At 35.4% G+C, this 25351-nt stretch overlaps 1 protein-coding gene across 1 annotated transcript in view; it reads right to left on the bottom strand.

Annotated features, from left to right (window-relative positions):
- Nucleotides 1-25351, bottom strand: part of LOC125229812 — a 149931-nt gene that overhangs the window by 91037 nt on the left and 33543 nt on the right. The window contains exon 2 of the mRNA XM_048134753.1: nucleotides 3410-3701. Within this exon, the coding sequence (XP_047990710.1) occupies nucleotides 3410-3631 (222 nt within the window). The 5' untranslated portion in view covers nucleotides 3632-3701. The remainder of the gene's footprint in view (nucleotides 1-3409; nucleotides 3702-25351) is intronic.

Genomic DNA, 25351 nt, shown 5'->3' with positions numbered 1-25351 from the left:
TCAGTGACAATTGCTCTGTCTATATAATATGATATTTACGTCATGCCATGTGTCAAGTCAACCTTAGCGATCGTTAGAGCTCACGGAAACTTTTTTCAAAACTGGTAGACCACTTTCTTGGCCCACTGTATAGTCAACCAATTGGAACCCTAGGCCACTTTACAACCATGTCAAAATGACAAGCAGTAAGAGATTTCTTACAATCAGGTTTATAACGTAACTATGACATAGTTCTACAGTGGCCTAGGGTTCCAATTGGTTGACTGTACATGCGGTGAAAGTTCAGTATAGTATAAAGAAAATAGTTCTAATGAAATTCCGCAAGATGGCGCGTAGTCATATGTTTCTGGTCAGCCTTTATATGCCTTAACCAGATTCCTGAGACGTGTTCACGATGACATAGTTGATCAAAGTTATAACCAATTGGATCCCTAGGCCACTGTAGAACTATGTCATAGTGACGTTAATAAATCAGATTGTAAAAAATTTCTTACTGCTTGTCATTTTGACATGGTTGTAGAGTGGCCTAGGGTTCTAATTGGTTGACTGTACAAAGAACCTAACGCGAACCACGTTCGACGTGTTGCTTCCCTGCCACACGTGCGTGAATGGAGGTGCAAATGCAATAATCATCGTTGGAATCGGGAATCTTCCCGCATATTATGTGCAATTTATGCAAATGATAACGTATGATTAATCAGACTCACTTGAGAGGCCTAGTAATATAAAACTTCATGGACAGAAAATATTCCTCTAAATGACCGTGAATATATTGTTTGTTTTACTTAGTTTCATCATTATTGTCATAATTTTACAAATTACATATTCGTTGTTGCAGTAAATATTCATTTATTTAATTTATGTTTATTAAAAAAAAAGACTACAATAGGTAACTGATATTTTCTGCTGCACAAAACTTTTATTGTGCACAATGCAAAAAACATTAGCAACATTGCAATACAGGGGTTGAAATAAAACTAAAATTATATTTTTCCAAAGATAAGTAAGGTACTATAAATAAAACTGAATTTTTCTATCAGAATTTATTATATTAAAATTTATTACCCAAAAAAGGAAACATGAATTAAAATAAACTCCTGAACCCGAATATCGAGAGGGTAGCGATGAATAATCCGGAGCAATATTGGCTTCCTTTTTATTAGGAGTGAGATAAGGGATCAAATATTCTTAAAATAGCTTGCGAATTATAATATATTCATATCTTCACCAATGTTGAGCCTCCATAATCAATTTTCTCATTTTATAAGCTTCAGCCACATAACTAGATTTAGATAGAATAAACAAGTTAATCTATTTGTTTAAGGGCCAAGCGTGTCAGATTTTGTACTGAAGTTTTTACTTGCCAGTGATTTTAAATATGTCTCAGGCCCTTTATTGTTCATAATTTTCATGTTGTTGCAATTAAATGCCACGTAACGAGGAATTTTTTTATATTTTTGTTAACTTCAACTTACAAAAATTGACACCCGAAAGCTGCAAGCTAATAAAGACGGACAACTCAGTGGATTTTAATGAGTTCATTTGACACGCTAAGTAGATAAGTTTGCTTCATCTAATGTACATATGACATCTGCGGCTACAGCTCTACTACTGTTTTTTATGAGGTTTTAATATCAATGAAAACCCATAAAGTTTCAAAAATTGCAAATGATCGAATTTAAAGTTCTCGGTATTGTCTTCGCAAATTTATTGACAAACTACTTATAGGGTCATTTTCTATGACATTTGATGATTTGATAATAAACAACAGTGTCTAAATCAGACATCAAATGAACGATCGTCAACTCTTGAGAACACTGCGTAGGAAATACACCCTTATCTTAAAGATAATGTTCTCAACCGCAACTTGAATGAAAATTTTCTCATAAATGTATAATCTACGGAAATTCTGAGAATGTTTTCCAATTGGTACATTGCTAGCTTACAAGTTATTTGGTCAACTGCGAAAGAGCTAGGCTGCATGATTTATAATATTACTTAAATCACGAAACAACTATTTAAATAGTTTTATTCCGAAAAAGCTAGTTTTCACCAGAAAGCTCAAGAGCGCAAGAGTGGATTTATTATTGACCAATGAAATAAGAGTCATAAACGTTTTGAAGAAATGATTTTCACCAACAAGGAAATCTTTTAATACCTGTAATAACATGTAATTGTTAGAACAGTTCTTATAATTTCATGGGCCTGTAATATTATTGCAGCAATAATTCATTCATGTACATATTGTACATACCATTGAATTAGATATTGAAATTAGACCTAGAAATGCAACGTTAATTTCCAGTGCTGATTTAACGTAGACATGGTAAGAGGATCACCGTGAAATATGTGCGTAGCAACTGTAGCAAGGATCTATATCCCGCAGCACCTGGGTGTAATGGAGGGCACACGGAATTAACCCTCATTAGTATCCGGGAAAATCTTTCTATGGAATTATTCGGTGTTTCGTAATTAGGTTATAATAAAAACACTAAACTATAATAAAACAGAAACAATACTTAATATTTCGATAAATATTAAGAGAATAAAAGTGAGGACATATTTGTAGCATGAAACACACTTGATAAGAAAACGAATAGCAATAAAACACATCGTTAAAAAAGCGTGTAAAAACATTGAAGATTACCTAAATACTAAAGTATTTTATAATTTTAGCTTTACAAAGTCTACTCTAAATTTTCATGAACAAAATTGAGCATCGTAGAGGCTTGATCTTCTTTTGATTTGAAGGTCTACTTAAAATTTATTTCTTTAATTTTATTTCATCACTCGTTGAATTATAACCTCATTCAAACTCATCCCGTTAAAAAGCTCTCGGGACCAGCGGCTATTTCGGTAACTGACCATAAATTCCCGTTTAATATTTTATGGCTGTTGTTTACTTTGTTTTCTTTTATGCCGAGCGAAGTGGAGTTTGAAGTATCCGGACGTTAAAAGTTGTTTTTAGCTTCTGAATAACGGTTTTTATTTTTTACTATATTTTAAGAGTTTTAACGAAATTTACATTGTCGCGTTTTTATATTGCTGTCAATGTCAGAAAAAACAAAGAATACCTACTTAATTTACCTTTTGGCGTAAACATAAGCGTTATTTTAGTACCAGTCTCGAGCTGCAAATATACAGTTGAAATCTAAATTATATTTTCTAACTACTTTTAATACTAAATCGGTAATGACAGCAATTCTTATGACTCAGAGCGCACAGGAGTGATGTTCACTTTCTCCGTAGAATAAATGTCGATTTCGAGAAACGTAAATTAAATTCTAAACCACTTTGATACATGAATCTACAAAAGTATAGAAGTCGTAAAAGACGGACTGGACCTCTGTTCAGTAACGGACCACACTACAGGCTATTGAAAAAAAAAACTATTTCATTATCAACTCACCTGATGATGTGTCTGCACTACCACAGCCCTAAAAACTATGGAAGCGTCCTGCACCCTGGTCTCCAAAGGTCGCTCAGCGTACTTCGGACACTGTCCATCACACACTATCGTCCTACACAAAAACAGCACTGTCACCAATAAGTCTGCCACTGACAAACGACCGAGCACCGGTTGAAGCATTTTCGATATTTTTGAGCAACGTTTTAGGTTACATTTTTTCATCGATTATCTGACGACGTTGATCAGCTTTGTTTTTCTTCTTCGGTGGCGTTTTCTGCTTTGCATGGTTTATCTGGAACAAAAAAAATTATGTGAGTTTTTAACTTTATTAATCAACAGTTTTTAAATGTTACAATAATCATAAAATATTTTTAATGTTTCCATACGACGCTAAGTCGATATAGCCTTATTATAATTATAGATATTCAAGATCATGCAATAATTAATACCACATATTCATACTTTGACTCAGATTTTTCGACTCAGTTAAACACCGTTGCATTTTTTCTACGAGCATGCACTTAGTTTTAATAGTTTTCTATAATAACATACGTGAAATTCACACAGTTTCCTGTATTTTGCCGCAAAGGTTTGCACTACCAGCGCAGCTGCCCAAAGCCATCCCGCGCACTCGCGCAGTATCGTTATAATAATGCGTTGCCATGGTTACAGAGCCAAACAATGCGTTTTCATTTTTTTCGTTACTGCGCGCATGCGCGGGAAGCCTGCGGACGCTGGCTATGGGGAATAAACTTTTATGTAGGGTTTTACAGATCTATGCACGACCCTGTAAATGACGAATAACAGTTCAGGAGTACAAAAAATAACCTAATTCCTACAACTCTTCCTAACTGTACAACGTAATAGTATAATAAAGTTCTGATTTAATCGCAGTTGCAAACGTAAAAACGAATGGCTGGATGAGAGCGAGATTAATATACATATTATGTCTTTTAAAAGGAAAAGTTACTGGTGCCGTAGCTAAATGGCATTTCTGCGACGCGAAACGAAAACGAAACGCCGCGAAAGGTAGTCTGGCTTTGTCACGCCAATACGCAAGAGCGATAGAGATAGATATCTACGAGCGTTTCGTTTCGTGAGCGTTTGTGCCATTCGGCTACGTACCCTTTATAGCTTAGTGTAATGCCTTGGTCACGTTTAGCTCAAGAACAAGTCAAGTGGCGTACTCGATGAGAGGCCTCTGTTCAGGGGGTGATAAAAGATGAAAGACCGCGTAATACTTTAGTGATATTAAAATGAGAAATATCGTGCGAGAGTTGTAGTAGATAATTTATTTTGATGTTATACCATAACATGCGTTTATAGTATGTGTAATAAAATTATCATAGTGGTTCCACTAGAAAGATGCCCTAGCTGTGGCATATAGACCGTAAAACAACGTTTACGACGAAAATAGTGCGTGTGTATTTTTATCCGTAGTGGTAAAATTTGGTAGTAATCTTGAGTTTTTTTACTTAAAGAAACTGCTGAAGTGGCGTTAGAATTAAGTAATTTGTAAAAAACGTTAGACTTTACCTTTGTTGCTAAATTGTTCTCTCGTTTAAAAAGTAATCTTGTTGAAGTAGTCACAAACAAATCCGTTTTTCTCACAAAATAACCTGTCTGGTCCATTATCACGACGTGTGATTGACAAGACGATTCATCTTGCCCTTGTTTCAACGCAGTCACAGTGTATACTAAGCGCCAGAAGGTCAGTAACTGTTTCTTAATGCTTTTCTTGCATTTTTCTTCAGAATTATAAAATATTCATCATTTATTCTGAATTATCTTTTCTAGTACATCTACCTACATCATATTTGAATGTTATCATGAGCAGTAAGAAGTCGTCATCGTTACAGCTGTAGGAAAAGAGATGGGTATGGTTGTAACAGGGTACGGTAAAAACAGCAATAATATTTGAGGAGACTCTTTTCCAAAAAAAACTTATTTCTATAAGTCAACAGTAGTTATTTTCTTCCTAGAGAAATACGTATAGAAATCTTATCTTGTTGACTTATAGAAATAAGTCCTTTTGAAAATACACTCCTCATTTACGAAATCATGACAAGAGAGATGAGATATCTACATAATTATTGTATATTTTGCATCGAAAGTTAGTTTATTAGTTGAATATTTTTCGAAATACCTACCTACCCAATACAATATGTATCACGGTTGAAAAATCTGCATAGATATTTGTCTTTTTTTTAAATTAAATTGCCGTAATACCGTACGCATCCTACCCAATTTCGTCCCATTAATGCAAATACCGACTAAGTGACTTTTTGACGAAATCGAGTTTTTAGCACCTATAGAATAAGGTTTTCAAGGGCTACAATATGTTAAAACCCATGTATTGATACGACGCTGCATTCAAAAGATAGCTTCCGCATAAAGTTACTTAATGTTCAATTTGTTGCATTATAAACTGCCAGAATGTAATATGAATATTTAATATAAACTATTATGCTTTATCCGCCAAGTAGAACCTTTTAATGGTGTATAGTGTTTTTTTGCATTTAAACATTTTGTTAAAGTAGCCATCTTATGTTCTACAAAAAAGTTTAATGTGTACATATTTGATTTTTGCAAATAAAACTATCAACAAAATTCTTTATTTTAAGCCAGGCTAAATACACCAAATGTCTTTAAGATGTTTTTCCAGAAGATGTTTGTTTACAAACATCAGCAATTTCATTCTACCAAAAAGTTGTATAGGGACTATAATTGGTTTTGCATGTGATGTGACGAAGGAAAGGATAACGGTCTATTACTGCAAATACCGACTATGTGTAAATAGGCGATTTTGAGATAATGCGGTTTGAAAGTTTGAAGGCACGTTTTATATGAAAACATGAAGAAATTTACGTTATGTGTATGGCATTTTAAACCCTATATTTTTTTGTTTACTACTTTGTCGTATATATATTCAGAATGTATTTAGTTGACGATCAAATACGATTTAATGAAACAGTCGAATACCTACTTAGTTGGTTTTTCCTGTAGAAATAAATGTTTGCATATTTCTCTTCTTTATACATAATTATAACCCATTGTTCGTCTTAAATAAAGCTTCGTTTTTCATACGATGTTCTACAACCTAAATGAGTTTTTTCTGAAATATACCGGGTAATAATTATAAGTTAGCCAGTAAGTTAATATAGTCAGTAGTTTTTAAGAATATTGTACGCTCGAAATGGGCACTGTTGATACTGTATTTCCTGTATATCATACCATCTTATGTACACAGTTAACAATGAATAAACTTTACTTTACTTTACTTACTAGCATACCTACGGTACGAGTAGACTTCAGATGTCACAACTGTGTACCACTTCACCAACTGCAGTATTAAGTGGTTGAAACCACTCATGGTACCCTTTAGGTATTAAATCTCTGTCACAAAGGCTGAATAAAGTCTTGAGGACACTTAGGTGGAGTCGAGGCACGTCGAATCGAGCCCTGCATACATTTACAATGAACGATGAATCCGATTCGACGCGTCGCTAATGGACGTAGTTTCATAAGAAATGCAGAAGGCGAATTAATGAGATTCGACTCGGCGAGCTTAGTGGGCACTAGGCTTAAGTTCATGTCGAGATCTGGACGTAGCACAAGGCAAGAAAATCAACGCCACAAATTAAACTCCAGTTCAGTAGAACCACCTCAAACCTCTTAATGTATCATATCATATTTCTATCTCGGTCTAAAGCTCGATAAACAACTAGCTATCTCTGCGTTCAAGAAAATGGACTTACGCAGACTTTTTGACAAAGGTATCGTAACTAAATAGTACCATGAGTGCTTCCAATCACTTAATACCTAGTTAGTCTAGCATTGTCAGCCGTGTTACGGACGTGTTTGTATCGAATTCCACCAGCGATGAAGATGTTGTTTAATAACTTTTTATCACTCTTGCGCAGTAAGTGTGCAATCGCACGAAGGCGTATCAGGAGTAAAAGAAAAAACTTTTTCCCAAAAGAGTGTTTAAATTTGTATTTTGGACTACCATAAATACTTTTTTATCTTTTTATTGCAAGTGTGATGAAAAACACTGCGTGTAACTGGGGGCGTAAGAATATTGCAAACATGATTGCTTTAAATCGCCCCAGAAACCTATGTAATTACCGTTACACATTACTTTTTCTTACTTATTACCTCATCTACGCCTACATTTTAGTGACTTTGGCGTAAATACTACAAAACTTTAAATAAACTATTACTTCAGGTTATTGAGCGTACAAAAACTATTTACCTATACTAAATGTAACAGTGTAGATAGTGAAATTTCGAACATAAATTATGGCGGACTTCGGATTGCTGAGACAGTGAACTAGTATGTAGTAAGTACCTATGCATATTATGCTATTACCCAAAAACGCATTAACCGATTTGTAAAATTCTTTTTGTGATTTCAAGGGAATGCTATTGCGTTACTTCTTGTTAAATTTTACTGAAATCGGTTAAAGTATTTTGTGAAAAATCTCCTAAAACCGGTTGAAGAGGATTTTTTTCAAAATTTTTTTTGAGAATAACTCTTCAAAACCATAAATAAAGTATTATTAATGGTTAGTAATGTTAAAAAACTTTTTGTTACAAATGTACCAGTTAAATTAACAATGATAAGTGAAGTTTTGTAACATAAAATTAGAGCAGCTATATTTCCTGCAACTAAAACCACCTATGTCATTGAGAATATTTAATATATTTTGAAATAAGTTCAAAACTTTTGTATATTTTTTCTTTTTTTGCAAATCATAAGTAAAGTGTATTAAAAGCAAAGCTTAATCAAAGGGAAACACTGCTTTATATGTATTAATAAGAGAAATATACAAATTTTTATTTCTACAGGAAAAACCAACTAAGTTTGCTACTATTTTTTTTAAATCGTAGTTTTATCGGCAATCAAATCAAGCCTGGATATTGTTTACGATTAAGTATTAAACAACACAATACGGGCTGTAGAATGCTGTATACAAATAGTAATTTTTTTCATGTTTTCATATGAAATCGTACCTTCAAACATTAAAATCGCATTATCTCAAAATCACTTTTTTGCACATAGTCGGTATTTGCAGTAAGGGGACGATTTGTCAATTTTCAGGATAAAACGATTATCGCTGTCATTCTATCACTCACTAATATTGCTTCTAAAATCAATCGCATAATACTGTGGCGCTTGATTTTTGCGGACCGACTCAGCACATTATCTGGCACATTACCCAACGCTTGTATACGGACAAATGATCTGACACACGCAATATGGAAGCAGAAATTAAATTCTCATTCATCATCGTTTGGACACTTACGCACTCCTGTTTGGTTAATGACTAGTTCATAGAAATGTATATATTTGTTATGAATGAAATAAATAAATTCACATAGCTATGTCCGCATAGGTATGGTGTTTGAGATGGTAGTATGGCTATTTTGACTTATGGTATCGTTATTTGGGGCGACACAAAGATCTCAAAAGTGTGTTTAGTCCACAGAACTTGATTTAGATAGAAGAAACAAGTTCATGTACTGAAGTTGTTTCTTGCCTGTAATTTTAAATATGTCTCAGGCTCTTGAGCCTTCATATTTTTTGTGTTGTTGCAATTAAATAATAATATCACGTAACGGGGTATTTTTGATGTTTTGGTTGACTTCAACTTACAAAAATTGACGCCCGAAAACTGCAAGCTGCAAGTAAAGACTGACATTTCAGTGGATTTTACTGAATTCATTTGACACGCTAAGTGATTGTGATTTATGGTATATATATTATGACATCTGTGTTTTTTTTTCGAAGTCTAATACAGAAAGAAAAGTAAATATTTGTTACCAATAAGATTTATTCTAATAATTAACCAGACACCCGACCTTCATTTTCCCAAGAAGCAATTTACAAAGATATTAAATAAACGGTTTTCGTAATTGGAAGACTGAATCACGTGTTTCGAATCTAAAGTATTTAACAAAGTCAAGACGCTTTAAACAATTTAAACTAGAAGTTCAAAATCGCTCGTGTAGAAAAATAACGTTTTTCCTTATCAATTTCAGTGTTTTCAATGTATACAAAATCATTTGATTTACAAAGCTTTTGAAGATTTCACTTCCAAAGCGGCTCTTAAATTCTCTTTTTAAACGAACGCGGTTCCAGGAAAAAACATAAATTTGAATAAATTAAAATACGCAAGCATCTTTCTAGGAAATTTTAAAAGTGTTTTCGATTAAAACGTAAGTGTGAAATACAAGTGGATTCGTTAATAAATTAGCTACCTTGATAAACTCATTAAGACACTTTTCAAAGAATTTAAATTAACAATTAAGCCAAAATAGCCATTTTTGGTACCGTTTCAAAACAATTAGAATTGGAAAAACATGTAGGAAATAAAAAAATATATACGAAAGTAAAAAACACGTAGAAAGAACACTTTTAAAATGAGGTTTGATTTTTCGTGAAATTAAAAAAATAACGGAATATAATAGAAGTTAAAATATTAATTCACAGTGACAAGTACAAGTGATGGGTACTATCCAAATCAATTTTAGTGTGCACGGGAAAACGTCCCACTTTGTCGATTGCTATACTTATAAAGCCGCTTTGTCAGTTTATTCATGTCAAGGTACGAGTAAATCTAGCCTTAACGGTAACCGACAAAGTGGGACGTATTACTAAACACACTCACAAATAAGGATAAGTCAAATACATTCTTAAAAAGTTACCAACATAAAAAAAAACCTACGAACACTAGGCGATTCTTATCTATTTTTATTATCTAGAAGGGTTAATTTTTCATTGGATTTATTGCTTTTACTAACTTAGGTTGCAAACACAGCTTTTCACTTCTGAATTATGTAGTTACTTACTTTAGACGCCACCCTTTCTAACCTATATAATTTGGATTATAATTTATTCAAGGACTCTAAAAGGTTACACACACACAACTTTCACTACGTTAGTGTCTATATATGTGACATTAACGCACCGAATGAATCCTCTACTCATTCTTCATGAATAATTGATCAATCCTTACTGTTCAAATAAAAGATGGATGACATTTTATATAAAGTGCTTATAGGAAACTTATTATGTTACTGTAACCGTTTTTTAATTGTAACAATAAAGTTTGAAGCATTTAAGTGAGGCTTTTACGAGTTTTAATAAATAAATCAAAAGCAAAAACTTCAAGGATAAAACGCTTTTTTTAATACTATATATATAGTCCTCCACATCGATTTCGATGACGGCGACCTCAGCAGTCAAGAGTTTTCCCTCTTGTGAGCTCTTATGTGGCTAGCCAGGCCAAACTTGCTCTTAAAAATTCGATCACACTCACGGCAGTACAGTTGACCAGCCGTGTTGTATGTATACACGTAGGAGGGCTTAGGTCTTTCTTTAATACTAAATACGTCGGTGGCAAACAAGCATACGGTCCGCCTGATGGAAAGCGGTCACCGTAGCCTATGGACGTCTGCAACTCAATTTGTATCTGGCCTTTTTACTCATTGTCACAGTTTGTTTTGGACTAAAGGCCCAGAGCCATCAGACCTTGCTCATTTTCTCAAGGATGAAACTTTGGGAAAATGTAGAGTTCGTATCGACGTTTAATGTCTGCATATTACCAAAGACACATTACTTCGTATAGACAGATAAAGTCTAAGAAAAAACGTACCTCGATACCATACAGAAAAAGATACGGTGGCCTAGATGGCATTATACCTCTGGGGTACGCTCAGCTAGATGGCGCTAATATTAATATTTGACATTTTAACACATATCAAGCTAAGAATATGGGCCAAATTGTCAAAACTGATGTTCAAAAGTTTTAAGCCCGTGAAAAGAGATGGCAGCCTATGCACTGTGATTACAGATTCTACTTCGACAGTAACTCTCTATAATACTCGATCCTCTTTGATATTACCTAGTTCGGCCCATCGGCCATTTTTTTGCTATAAGGTTTTTTTAAACTCTAACTTTCCTTCAATTCGCAAGGCTGATTTTTATATAGGTAATAGAAAAGACTGTAAGGATTCGATAATCATCATTTCCTAATTATTTCCGCCGGCCGTAACTTTTACCAAACGCTTGAAAGTCTCTCTAACTTACCCTTTGACGACCGGTCTGGCGCAGTCGGTAGTGACCCTGCCTGCTACGCCGCGGTCCCGGGTTCAAATCCCGGTAAGGGCATTTATTTGTGTGATGAGCACAGATATTTGTTTCTGAGTCATGGATGTTTTCTATATATAAGTATTTATATATTATATATATAGTCGTCTGAGGTAAAACACAAGCCTTCTTGAGCTTACCGTGGGCCTCAGTCAATCTAGGTATGTAAGAATGTCCTATAATATTTATTTATTTTACCCTAATTTCTCAAGCTACAGTCGGCGCAAATGGTTAGTAAATGATTATTACCAATTCCTAACAGTATATCCACATATATAAAAATCAGCCTTGAGAATTTAAGGAAACTTAGTGTTTTTTATAAAAAACTTTATATCAAAAAAACTTTATATCAAACATTAAACGTCGATACGAACTTTACATTATCCCAAAGTTTCATGCCTGAGAAAATGAGGAAGGTCTGGCATCTCTGGGCTCTTAGTCTTTTGAGAGTCCATTTTGATGGGTTCAATATATGAACGTTAAACTTGCTAACCCTACGCCTCAGCCTGAGAAGTCCCCCTCAAGTAGAAAAGTAGAAAAAGTTATATTTAAGCCTAAATATGAAGGCCAGTCACACTTCACCGTATGACACTTACTTACTTACTTGGCTGGCGCCATAACCCAAAATGAGTTTTGGCCTCATACCATCCCATACATTAAAAAGAGCTAAGACGCCAGCATTTGCTCGGTCTTGAGCCGTTAAGTGGTATCGCGCCAGCTTTCGCCGACGCCGATCTTATATAATTCAAATAAAGCTGATTACTAAAAACAACAAGGGAATGTATGGAGGTGGTTATTCTAACCTCTTGAATCACTAACTATCCATAGGTTGATTCAATCCTTAGTTGAAACGATATTTTGAACAAGGGTGACCAGCTTATTAGATGTGGACGTATGGAATCAAGCGTCCATTCGGTCTTCCCAAGCAGGCTCGGTCTTGAGCGGTATGACTGCCTACCACGATCTTCAGGACGGCGTCATTCGGTCTTCAAAGGTGATCTTCAGTCATTCTTTCAAGGTGACCTTTTTTTTTTGTCGGAGTGGGGAATGCGTTACGCACCGTCCCCCCAGCCGCGGGAAGGCCTTGATGGGGGGCTGTGTGGGACTCCCTCCTTCGGCCCCCTCTCTTATCGAGAGGGATTAGCCAACGGAGACGATGCGCTTTGATTTGGCTCGGCTACTAGTTCTTCAATTTCCGTACCGTATGACACACTGAGCCGTATTGCCGTAAGCCCCCGACGTCTGTTGTTGGAATTTTTATTAAGTTCATAGTTACTTGATGATTTACTCTTGTTTCACAATTTCTTCAGGTCGGGGGGTTTTAAAATTATTTTATCCTTTTTAATGAGGTCTCCGTCATGGGTTTTTAAAAAAATTTTAATTTTGCTTTTTGACAAACATTTTTACATATCCGACAACTTCAAAATCTAAATCTAATCTCGAAAAGAACTGCGTCTATTGTTTATCAGTTAATATTCTCACTAATGCCTCTATTGTCTACCCTAGCCACGATCCTACTTCACTTCAAGGTTCTACTAAAATTTACCCTGAAAGTACCGCCTAGTCATCGTGTGGGTTTGTTGTTCCTAATTGTTTTAGGCACACAATGTTTTTCGACACAAAGGCTACTGAGAGCACATTAACTTGGCAATTTGTCATTAATGTAGTACGCGTTCATTATTGTACGGTGGCGGTGTTTCAAACGTTGCTTGTTTGCGGCAAATTTAGTGTTACATAGTTTTTCTTGCTTTCTTAAGGCAGTATCACACTGGCGAGTTGAAAGCGAGGCAAGATTGCACAGACTTTGCTGATGGGTGCACTGCACGTAAGGAATTTGCCAATAGCGGTCATTCACCTCGCTATTGAGTGCGTAACGATTTCGTTGTAAGCACGCAATGAGTTTGCAACAAATTCGCGCGTTCAGCATTTTCAAACGAGTTAATTCATAATTTGTCAACCTCGTTCATTCTCTACGCTAAGAAGTAAACCCGTAACTTTGTATTACCCATGTAATGAAGCAAAGAAACAAACTCTACACAAGACAATTAAAAAGGTTTGCAATAACAAATTTAAAGGTTAAAAAGCAAGACTGAATTATCAAACGAAAATTCTAAATAATCGGTCCTTCGAGCCGACCTTCGCAACGTAAACAAAGTTAACGACTCAGTTTAATGAACACACACGGCTCGTGAAACTGAGATGACATGCCGCCCGCAAAAACACCCGAGTACATAATTAAGTTATATCCATTACCGGGAGATCGTGCCAAATCAGCCATCTCGCGTTAATCCTTGGGGCAGGCTAATCCCTTATACGCTGACGCGATTTTCTGATCCTATCTTAAGACTCTTAGGGACGCGCGAGGCTATAAGCATGTGTAGTTAGGAGCTAAAAATGTAGGTATACGTAGGTGAAAATGCTTATGAGATTACAAATCGTACAGTGAAGTGAAACAGTTCATTGTTCATTAAACAAATATTAAATTAAATTTAAATAGAACACATTACATTAGGTACATTCAAATTTAGATTCATCAAAACGTATTTAAACTAAAGTTATCAAGCCGATAAAGTTCGTTTGTCACTTTCCGACGTATTCGTGTGATAGAAAAGGACAAACGAACTTTATCGGCTTGATAACTTTAGAGTACGTTTATAAATAAGGGGGTAAGTGTCTACAACTGTTTGGATTCAGAACAAAGCATTAATGCTGCAGTATTTTGAGACTCGAAGGACGAGAAGCGTAAGTTTAAGGTATACGTAATAGAGAGTGATTTTTTTATGAGTTTGATAGTATGAGTATATGTACCTAGTAGCCTGTATTTAGGTACCATTTTGATTCAGATCATGATCATTGGTCAAGAAGTGTAGCAGCTTATTAAATTGCTGTCACTTTCGATTCTGATATTGCCTTAATGTATTCATTATTAGTTTAATGAACTTTAGATACCTTTGTGGAGTAAAATACATTAAGAAGTTTATAAATAACGAATTACGAACTAAAATGCATTCCTTCATTTAGGATGCAAGCCACAGGTTACGGACAGAATAAATACAGAGCGAGTTCGAAAAATAAAAAGTAAAGATAGGTACTTACAGGAACTACAGTAAGTACGATCGTATTTGAAAGCCTTGCGCGCTTGTGATTAAAGTGCCTGTTTAATATTTAATTCTGTTTGCTTCAAATTGTTTACACGTTGGTTTCATTTAGTTATTATGAAATTACCGGGTTGTTTTAAAGCAGGATCTGTAAAAACTACTAATTAGATTTAGTTTAGTAAATATTGCGTGACCTGCACTAAAAAACTAGGCCGTTACTTCGCCTTTCACAAAGCCACCAGGCGAAGAAACGGGGTTTTACCTACGCATTTGTCTGAATATGACATTTATTTTGACTGGTAATTAAAATAGTCGTAACGCCGTGTCTTGCGTGGGCGACGGTCGCGCGACCGTCGCCGTCGCGTCTCATACTTCCATATCGATAAGGTTTGATTTCGTATGCGTCGCATCGCCGTCGCGCGACCATCGCGCGACCGTCGCCCACGCAAGCCACGGCGTAAGTGTTTTCTAAGCATAACACAAATAAAACTATATTCATACACAAAAAAAATTGTTGTACTGTATACCTATTTCGTAACTAATCTTTCTCTAACCTCTAGGGCAACCGGCCAGTGAATTTTTCTCGACAATTTAGAGATGACTATCTAAAGCGGTCGCCGCCTTAAAACCTCCAAGGGAAAATTGCGAGAGTTTCAGCCGCGGAAAAACTGAGATGCCACGATAAAAACGTTACATGAAACTATGCTATCATTCCGAGTAAAAAAGTAACTATGTTGGAACATGGCGCGTTTTTGCTGCTTTTCCGAACTGGATAAAGTGGTATAAAGTTTCGGCTTATGGCCGATAAGCGTGCGAGGGATTGGCGATGATAGATACAAATTGGATAGATTAGTTGCTAGGTTAGTAGTACTTAGTAGCTATCCTGAGTTATGATCCTAGTTAAAGATTTCTTTGATGATAACCTATGATTAGTATTTTATTCTTTTAAATTATGTTTTTTAAATAATTATTAATATCTCAAATGTGAACCTTTAATTTATTATAATTCTTTCTATTAATTAATCTTAATAATTTATTGATTCTGACTATGATTTATTTTCTAACTTTTATAAAATGAAATTTATTATAATTGACCAATTTATTGTACTAGACTTAGCACTAGACTTAGAGAAAACATTGTATATTTTATTTTTAAAATAGATTAGTTAAGATAAGTTTGTTGTATGCACACAGGGTGTCATGAACTGACCTACCTTGCATTTTAATGTATGTACATGACTTTACAATGAATAAATGAAATGAAATGAAATCCTTCTTCAGCAATGAAACACTGCGTGATGTTGAAATAATGTGTTAATAAATTACGAATAATCCAAAAACAAATGATAATCATGGTACTCAATGCGGTAATAATGAAACGTGGGCTCAGAAAAATTAATAAATTTTTAGACCGATTTCGGACACTATTTTTTTTTTCATTTTATACGACCGTACGCGTACTAGGTATATGCCTATAGATCCTACAATAAAGCACGTTAGTCGCGTAAAGTGAAAACCAAATGATAGGAAATGTAACGTGAGTGTTTTATTTCCTAAAAATAAAGTAGTTAATGCTAAAATCGCTCTCACTAATTGAATATAAATAGATCCACGAGCAAACCTGTTTCAGTGCCACCCATATCAGCATGTTATGAAATTAAGGATTGCGACCCCTATAATCAAAATTAGTTTCTATTTAAAGGAAACGTAACACGTGTTCTAATTTACTGATATCCATACTAATATTATAAATGGGAAAGTCTGTGTGTCTATTTGTTTGTCCGACTTTAACGGCAAGAAGGAGGGACGAATTCATATGTTTTTTTATATGGAAATAGTTGAAGGGATGAAGGGATGGAGAGCGACATAGGCCTACTTTTTGTCTCTTTCGAGCCCCCCCCCGCTTCCTAGTTGTTCCTCCTTTTTAGTTGTTCTTATTTTTTGTATCAGTTTGTTTTTTTTTCATCATGTTTAATTTTTTATTTAAAGCTTTTGAATTTTGTTGAATTCGTATTATTTTTATTGTGATGTTGACTTGTAAAAGTGCCCCTGTGGCCTACTTACTGAATAAATGTTTTTAATTTTTTTTAAACACGATTTTCGACATTTCATGTCCGCAGGTAGGCCCTCTGAACTCGAGTAGACGCTCCGTCAATAAGTGTAATTAACGACTTCAAAGGCGCATTATAAACACATCATTACCCTTATAATATTGGCGTTGGAGCCTATACCATAAGTTTGTCGCTTTTCAATACGTTACTCGTTATGTCATGAAAAATGTATGAGTAAAATACAAGTCATTTTTGCTCCCAATGAGTAATTGTGCAATGTTGTACAATTTTTTTACATTTGTGTCTATTAACCTTTTTTATAGTTTTTTGTCTATTTTGTTTATTTACATTACTTATTTTACCACGAAAACCAGTGCCTTATTTATTAAACTTGTTTAAAAATATTTAATAATCGTTTGGGCATGCTTTTCAGTTTGTCACATACAATGAAATTATAGTTATTTGTTATACAAGGGTGCAAAGTTGTATTTTAACGCCGAGTGTGGAATTAAAAAACGAGCAAGTGAAAGGATTCTATAGTTTAACCACGAGTGAAGCGAGTGGTTCGAGAATAGAATCCTGAACTTGCGAGTTTTTTAACACACGAGAAGTAAAATACATTTGCACCCGAGTGTAACACAAAACTTTTCCCCTCACTATAGCGAGGAAACTACAACGCAAAAAATGCGTTTAATCACTGCTTCCAGTAGTTCCACAGGTGGTAAATCATCTTTATTACTAGATTCACCTACTTTTATCAATTTTGAAGCAGTTACTTTGACTTTATTCAAGGTCAAATTACTTTACCCACTAGTGGATAAAATGCGTTTTTACCCGCTGGTATTGAAGGACAAAACACGTGTTTCCGAGCTAGTGAGGGAAAATGTTATTTTCCTCTAATGACGTAGCTAATTGAACAAACGCTTACGACAATATCGTTATCGTAACTATAGCTTTCTCTATCGCTCTTCCGCATTGCAGAGCCAGACTGCGTTTTGATCGGCGTCTAGAGTTCACGATTGTCATTTCGGCCAGGCCGGTAAAACTCAGAAATGACTCAGCTTTCAGACAAAAAAAAACTAAATCCAAATCGGTTCATCCGTTCGGGAGCTACTTTTTTTTATACTACGTCGATGGCAAACAAGCATACGGCCCGCCTGATGTAAAGCGGTCACCGTATCCTATGGACGCCTGCAACTCAAACAGTGTCACATGCGCGTTGCCACCCCATTAGAAACTTGTACATTCCCTTTTGCTGTGTTAAGTACACAGCAAAAAGGAGTGTTCAAGCTCTAACGTTGCCACAGATAGACACACACACAGACAGACAGACAAACAGACAGACAGATAGACACGTCAAACTTATAACACCCCGTCGTTTTTGCGTCGGGGGTTAAAAATGGTAGCGGCTGAGGTGTAGGTACGATCCTTAACGGCCCAGCCACGACATTGGTCTAAGCGCGGCAGTGGCGAGCGGCAGCCATACGTGCGAATGAAAAGTCCCATCGCTGTGTCTCGCTCCAATGTATGGCCGCCGCTCGCCGCTGTTGCGCTTAGACCAATGTCGTGGCTGACCCGTAATGGATCAAGTAACTCAACGCTCACATGGCACGTGTATAAAACGTCGTAAGTGACATATACTGTTTGGACTCCTTACGAGTCAATCCGCGGCAAGAGTAACATGAGTCACGATTTTATGGCATGTTCCATTTATTAACGATGCATGTTCAAGTCACAATCTGTCTAAATAAGTGTTATTTTCCCGATATATGCATATAACCTTTCATTTGCAGCTGTAGTTCAAAATATTCAAATAAACTTAATATCAACTTAATGATTACGTCTAAAATTATACACATTAACTAATGTTATATTTAAACAAGTATGTTATTGTTGGCAAGTAACAGAATAGTAAACATTATGTGACATACAGCATAATATAGGTATATAACTATACACATAAAGAAAAGGAAAAAGCTAGGGCTTAGGGAATAACATTAATGACTTAAGTAAAAACTTATCTAACTATAGTTATTTCAGGTAATTTTAAGTAAATGAGAACAAACCAAAAATTAACAAAAGTAGTCTGATCATCCTTATCATTCCTCTGGGATTATTTGAAGGATTTGCTTTTTGTACTGAATCTTGGTTGTGTTAAAGATATCGACCGAGACGAGACTCTTATTGTAAGTGTCGCATATGCGACGCAGCGGCGCTCGCACGCCGGCGTTGGTGGCGGTGTTGGGCACGGCGAACAGGGCGGCGGAGCGCGCTCCGCTACGCGGCACGCGAAACCGCAACAGCTGAAGCAGCTCGCTGCTGTTGTACTCACTTCTACATATATTATAGAGGACTATAGCATCCGACGTTATACGACGCGTTGACAATGATGACAGCTTGTAGTGCTTTAACAAGTTTTGGTAAGTCATCTTCTGTCCTGTTACCCTTTTATGCATAATTCTCAGAAATTTTTTTTGTACCATTTCGATGGCGTTCGCATATTTTGCATAAAGAGGATTCCATATAACCGATGCGTACTCTAGATGTGGTCTTACTAACGCTTTATAGAGTAATAGGTACGTACCTGCCTTTTTAAACACTTTAGCCGACCTGATCACAAAACCTAACATCGGATAAGCTTTACGTACAATCTTGTCTATATGAGCGCTAAAGTGTAAATTTTCATCAAACAGCACTCCTAGATCTCTAGCTGAATGTACTTTCATTATTTGTGTTTCACCTTTATGGCATGTTCCATTTATTAACGATGCAAGTTCAAGTCACAATCTGTCTAAATAAGTGTTATTTTCCCGATATATGCATAGATCCTTTCATTTGCAGCTGTAGTTCAAAATATTCAAATAAACAGTCTATGAAGTCGTGACTCACGTTACTTTTACGTGTATTCACCCTTATGTTTCCTTTCCTCTGTGTAGAGTTACGTCCTTTCATTATGGAGTTACACTTTTATATGTAATGTACGTATGTTCAAAGATTAGGCGTAAGCTGATGTACGAGTAACTTAGGATTAGATGCGTAAAGCGCTGCTTTAGACGAATTGCTGTTTTAGAATCAACGTTTTGAAGAAAGGTCATGTCTATGTAAAGAGAAGGTAAATGTAAAGACAACGTACACGGCACCAATAAGTGATGATTTCTGAACCATGTCGCTTTAAATCGTTTGACAAATTCGTACCTAAACATTTCTTTTTTTTTTGCCACTTTTATGAAATGTGATATTTTTGAAAAATTTTTGCTATTTCAACTCAGAATCACTAGCTTTTTCAATCCTAGTAGTTAAAAAAATTGTCCCATACGATTTTTCTTATTTTGTTACCATTTTCCGTACATGTTGTGTGGGGTAACAAAAGAGGAAAGTAACAAAAATGTATGGAAATTCTGGGACACTTTTTGTCTCGATTTTGTCGAGATTTAAAGTACTCGTGATTCTGAGTACAATTGACCTAAAATTGCCTAAAAAAATATAAAAAAAAATAGCAAAAAAAAAAAAGAAATGCTCACCTATGACATTTCAAATAAGTCGTTTGTAACAAGGTATAGAAATCATCACATATTCATGCCAGTGACTGTATAATGTAGGTACTTAGTACTTAATAGGTAGAGTATAAAATATCTATTTTGGCATGTGGTTGTCATAAATATTGCAGTCCGTCTGTAGTGGCCTTGTGGAAGTTTGCAGGTGCTTGTTTTGTGTATAAAAAACAAACGAAATATATCAACATAGAATTTAGATAAATAATATTATATTTTTTATAATTTAACCAAATTAACATTACATATAGAATAATTATAATTTATGTGTTTCCCCGTGTGGTGACGGGTTAAGAATTTCACCACCCCCTTTCTTCCCGTGGAAGTCGTAGAAGCCGACTGTGGGATATGGGTTAAATTGTGGCGTAGGCGAGAGGCTGGCAACCTGTCACTGCAATGTCACAATTTGGATTTCTTTTAACCCCTGTTTTACCAAGAGTGGCACTGAAACGTAGTAGTCCATGTGCTCTGCCTACCCCTTTATGGGATACAGGCGTGATTATATGTATGTATGTGTTTTCATGACGTGTTTCGCAAATGTTGTTATGCACTGTAAATTATGAAACCATTGATATTAACTAATTGATATTCTAATAATTTGTAGAATATTCATAATGGACAAAAATATCCTAAACATTAATTCATATTTGATCACTAAACAGGACATCGGGGATATTCATAACAAGCGGTTATATCAAATGTGTTACTTAACCTTTAAAGTTACGTACGTAGCTATAATAAAAAGTTAAGTTTACCTACTTTGGGACTTTGTAAAGATCACGGAATTTAACTAAAGTACAGCGGGGCAAATCTCGACTGGGGGACAAATGTAACTGGTCCATATTTTCCATGTTATAGGTACAATGTTTGCATTATTAAATAAAGTGTCTACCGGTTATATTATGGTGGGCATGTTCAGCAGATTTTTTTACATCAAATACCTAAAGTAATTACGTCAAGTCCAAAACTCAACTTGTTGCAAAAAATATATTAAAAGCACTTTCTGGAATAGTTGAAAACTTTTTAAATACCGACTTTCAGCGTAGAATTAAAATTTCAACGCGTTCAGCGGACGCTTGCGCTAAAAACAAAAGTCGAAAGCTTACGAAGTTTTTATGCATCGGTGAATACGCTTTAGGTCAAGATTTTCATATTTTTTAAGAAAGCGAGGGTTCAAAATTATTTGGACATAGCTGCACTTTTCCATCGGCTTGGATCGATTAAAGACGTGTTGAATTTGAATCAAAATGTTTAATAAATCGATGGATTCGATTTCATCCTCCTTGCGTTATTCCTTTATTTGCCACGGCTCATGGGAGCCTGGGGTCCTTTGACAACTAATACCAAGATTTTGGCGTAGGCACTTGTTTTTACGAAAGCGACTGCCATCTGACCTTCCACGAAGGGTAACTAGGCCTTATTGGAATTAAGTAGTCCGGTTTCCTCACGATGTTTTTCTTGACCAAAAAGCGACTGGCAAATATCAAATAACATTTCGCACATGAGTTCAGAAAAACTCATTGGTACGAGCCGGGTTCGAACCCGCGACCTGCGGATCGAAATTCGCACGCACTTACCGCTAGGCCACCAGCGCTTTTTCCCAATGAATTCGATTTATTTCGATGTATTTTACTCAGATTTATTAAGGTAAAAAAAATGTCTTTCACTCGGTGGCAAAATTTGTTCAACCTTTTTTTTTATGGGATAGGAGGCAAACGAGCAGACAGGTCGCCTGATGGACCTTCGTACAGTCAAGGTATTAAATACAAATAAAGGTATAAAAAACATTTATTCATGACGATCACATAACATCCATGGGCGGCGATGACTGCTTCCCATCAGGCGGCTCGTCTGCTCGTTTGCTACCTATTTCATAAAAAAAAAAACATAAAATATACGGACATGTAGAAACATCAGACATAAAACAGCGAAGAACGAAAAACAACAGTGTTCATCACGAAATGGACCCACCAACTCAGCATAATGCTAGCCTTGTGACCGGCGCTGATCTTCAAATGGGGACACAGTGCCAAAAACATGTATATCCACAATCTTGACGTGACGCAAGAAAGTCGTGTTTACATATATTTGTCACTTTCATCGCATCTTTATTTTATATTTTGACTGTATCCCGCAACGCTCAAGATTTCACTTTTTGAACTAGCTACTTTTGTAATCTAACCTAGCTAAACTTCGTTAGTAATAGAATAGAATAGAATAGAATAGAATAGAATAAACATTTATCCGTGAACACAGACAAGACAAAGAACACATAATAACAACAAGACAGAAAGTAATGAAGTGCCACGAAATGGCCTCATCTCAGCGTGTTGCTGGTGACTTCCAGCGCTGATCTTCCGATGAGACCATCAAGTGAGAAAGATTCACGGAGGGTAACAGACAGAAGAAATGCAAAACACATATACAAGAAAAATGGACTACAATCTCAGCTACCCAGTCTGTTTGTTTCCTGACAAATCTACTAAATCACTAATTTTATTACACAATAAAAAGCAAACCTCGAAAAACGAAGTCACCAGAAAATCTAGTGAAATACGGAAATAAAATATAAAGAAACTACGGAACGTTTCAAGCTAATACGACGGTTGAGAAATGCAAAGTAGCCAAGCTCAATTTATCTTCTCCCTCTTTTTGTGCAATTGCTTCATCATACATTCCTGTTGCTACTACGACTGCCAGCGAGTCGAGTTTTAGTGACCTTATATGTTATGAGCAGGGTTCGCATATCTCGTAGCATGGTAAGACGTTAGAGAACCATGGAGTCGATTTTAACATAAAAGTCAACTCACATTCATACTCACATACTCATTCCAAAAGCTGATTATAAACGAAATAAATATAATTTGGAATTGAATATAACTATATTTTAAATGAAAAAACGACTGCCATATATACAACATTACTTTGTTGTATATACTACGTATACGTAAATAAACAATGACTTTAATGACTATGAGTGAATATGACGCACGTGACTTAATTTGATACAATGGCCAGTGCGTCTACCGCAATAAATGTCTGTATGACTAGTTAGGTAATTCATTTTTCTTTCATTTATTGTCTTAGCATTTAACATTCAGTCATACAGTTTTAATAATTTCATCGTTTTAGATGAAATGAAAAGCATTTCGTGACAAATTGTATACATGAGGATGAGTAAGAATATAAATTAAATTTAATGTTAATATCGACTCCATGGTTCTCTTAATGTCTTATCATGCTACGAGACATCCGAACTCTGGTTATGAGTTATCGCGGGCTTCATGACATCATAAGATTGCGCCTATTTTGCGTTTAGTATGACAGATCTGTAGTGATTTTATATATTGTTCTTTTTTTTTACTTAAAACGGTGTCCCACTACTGGGAAAAGAGCTCTCCCTTGAGTTGAAAGTGGTCCCACCATCTCCGTCTAGGCCTGCCGCGTCCACGCTCTACTTGTGGCATCCACGTGGTAGTTACGGATTCCCTCTATTTGGCATACCTTTAATTGTCCGAAACCATTTTCGCATAATAGACTTCGCATGATCGATTTTCGACGAATGTTAATTTGGCAGAAAACTTATTTGTCATAATCTAAAATAATACGAATATTACTTTGTCCGAACATAAATTCGCATAATTTTAATGAATAAAATTGATTCGTTTAGTTGTATTTAGAATATTTCTTAAAATCAGAATAACCACCCATACGAAATCTTGTAACTGCAACATAAATATGGTACTATTACCTATGATAAAAATTCTGCCTGGTAAATTTCGACGAAACAATGTTATGCACAAATTTAATATTTATGCATAAAAAGCATTCGGCGAATATCCTTTATGCACGAAATATATTCGGACAAACATAAATATGCCTAGACAAATTATGCGTAACTGTAATATGCCATAACATGTGAATCATGTCAATATAGATTATGCCAAAAAGCATTCTAGATTATAAAATTATGCCAAAACCGGTAGTTACACTAGCTTATCAGATATCTGTATGCGTACGACAGAAATGACTAGCCAAAATGTTAACCCTAACCTGGCAATACTCGTTGACGTCGACAATGCGGGTTCTTTATCGTCTCGGAAAAATAATAATAAAAATTCTAGAAGTGGTATACCTGACGCTAACGATTCGACTCACTTAAGACTTTGGAACTTGAAATTCTTGAGACAGGCAGCTACTATATTTAAAATACGATCTAGGTATCTAGATTTTCTGTAGAAAATCAGCATATTAAAAGATAATTTTGACGAATATACAGCACCTTCGCAGATGTATGCAAGTTTCTTCATATTTCAAAATATTTTCCGAACATTTAAGATAGGTAATGATAATAAGGCCACTTTTTTTATTAATGGCTTTTACTCCTCGGTCTTTTTTCCGAGGTGGATTTTTGCAATGACGATGTTTGGTAAGTGAGAATTTCTTTTTTTTTGCCACTTTTATGAAGTGTGATATTTTTGAAAAAAATATGCTATTTCTACTCAGAATTACTAGCCTTTTCAATCCTAGTAGTTAAAAAAATTGTCCCATACGATTTTTTCTTATTTTATTACCATTTTTCGTACATGTTGTATGGGGTAACAAAAGAGGAAAGTAACAAAAATGTATGGAAATTCTGGGACACTTTTTGTCTCCCAGTGAGATTGAAAGTACTCGTGATTCTGAGTACAATTGACCTAAAATTCCCTAAAACAATAAAAAAAAAATATTAGCAAAAAAAAAAAGAAATGCTCAAGTACGACAGTGTACGGTGAGTTAGCACTTGTAAATTGATAGCTAAATTCTACAAGAGCACGTGGACTACCGGCCGTTGACGACAAAAAAGTGGCTAAACACGTTTCGAGATTAATTCTTCATCAGCTTCTCACTACAGCTTTAGTTTACTGCATAATAAGCTATCGATATTACACTTTAAACAACACTAATGAGCAAAAGAAAAATAAATTATTCAGGACACGAGACCGCTAAGACGGCGCTCGAACCGGAAGTCCAAGGCCCACTTGCACCAAAAATTGAACTCGGAGTTAGTGGGCTGTCACCTGTCAAATTCCATATAAAATGGTGGG

This window comes from Leguminivora glycinivorella, chromosome 9 (assembly GCF_023078275.1).
Source record: "Leguminivora glycinivorella isolate SPB_JAAS2020 chromosome 9, LegGlyc_1.1, whole genome shotgun sequence".
Lineage (NCBI taxonomy): Eukaryota > Metazoa > Arthropoda > Insecta > Lepidoptera > Tortricidae > Leguminivora > Leguminivora glycinivorella.
Note: the sequence above shows the minus strand (reverse complement) of the source record. Positions and strands in the feature narration are given on the sequence as shown.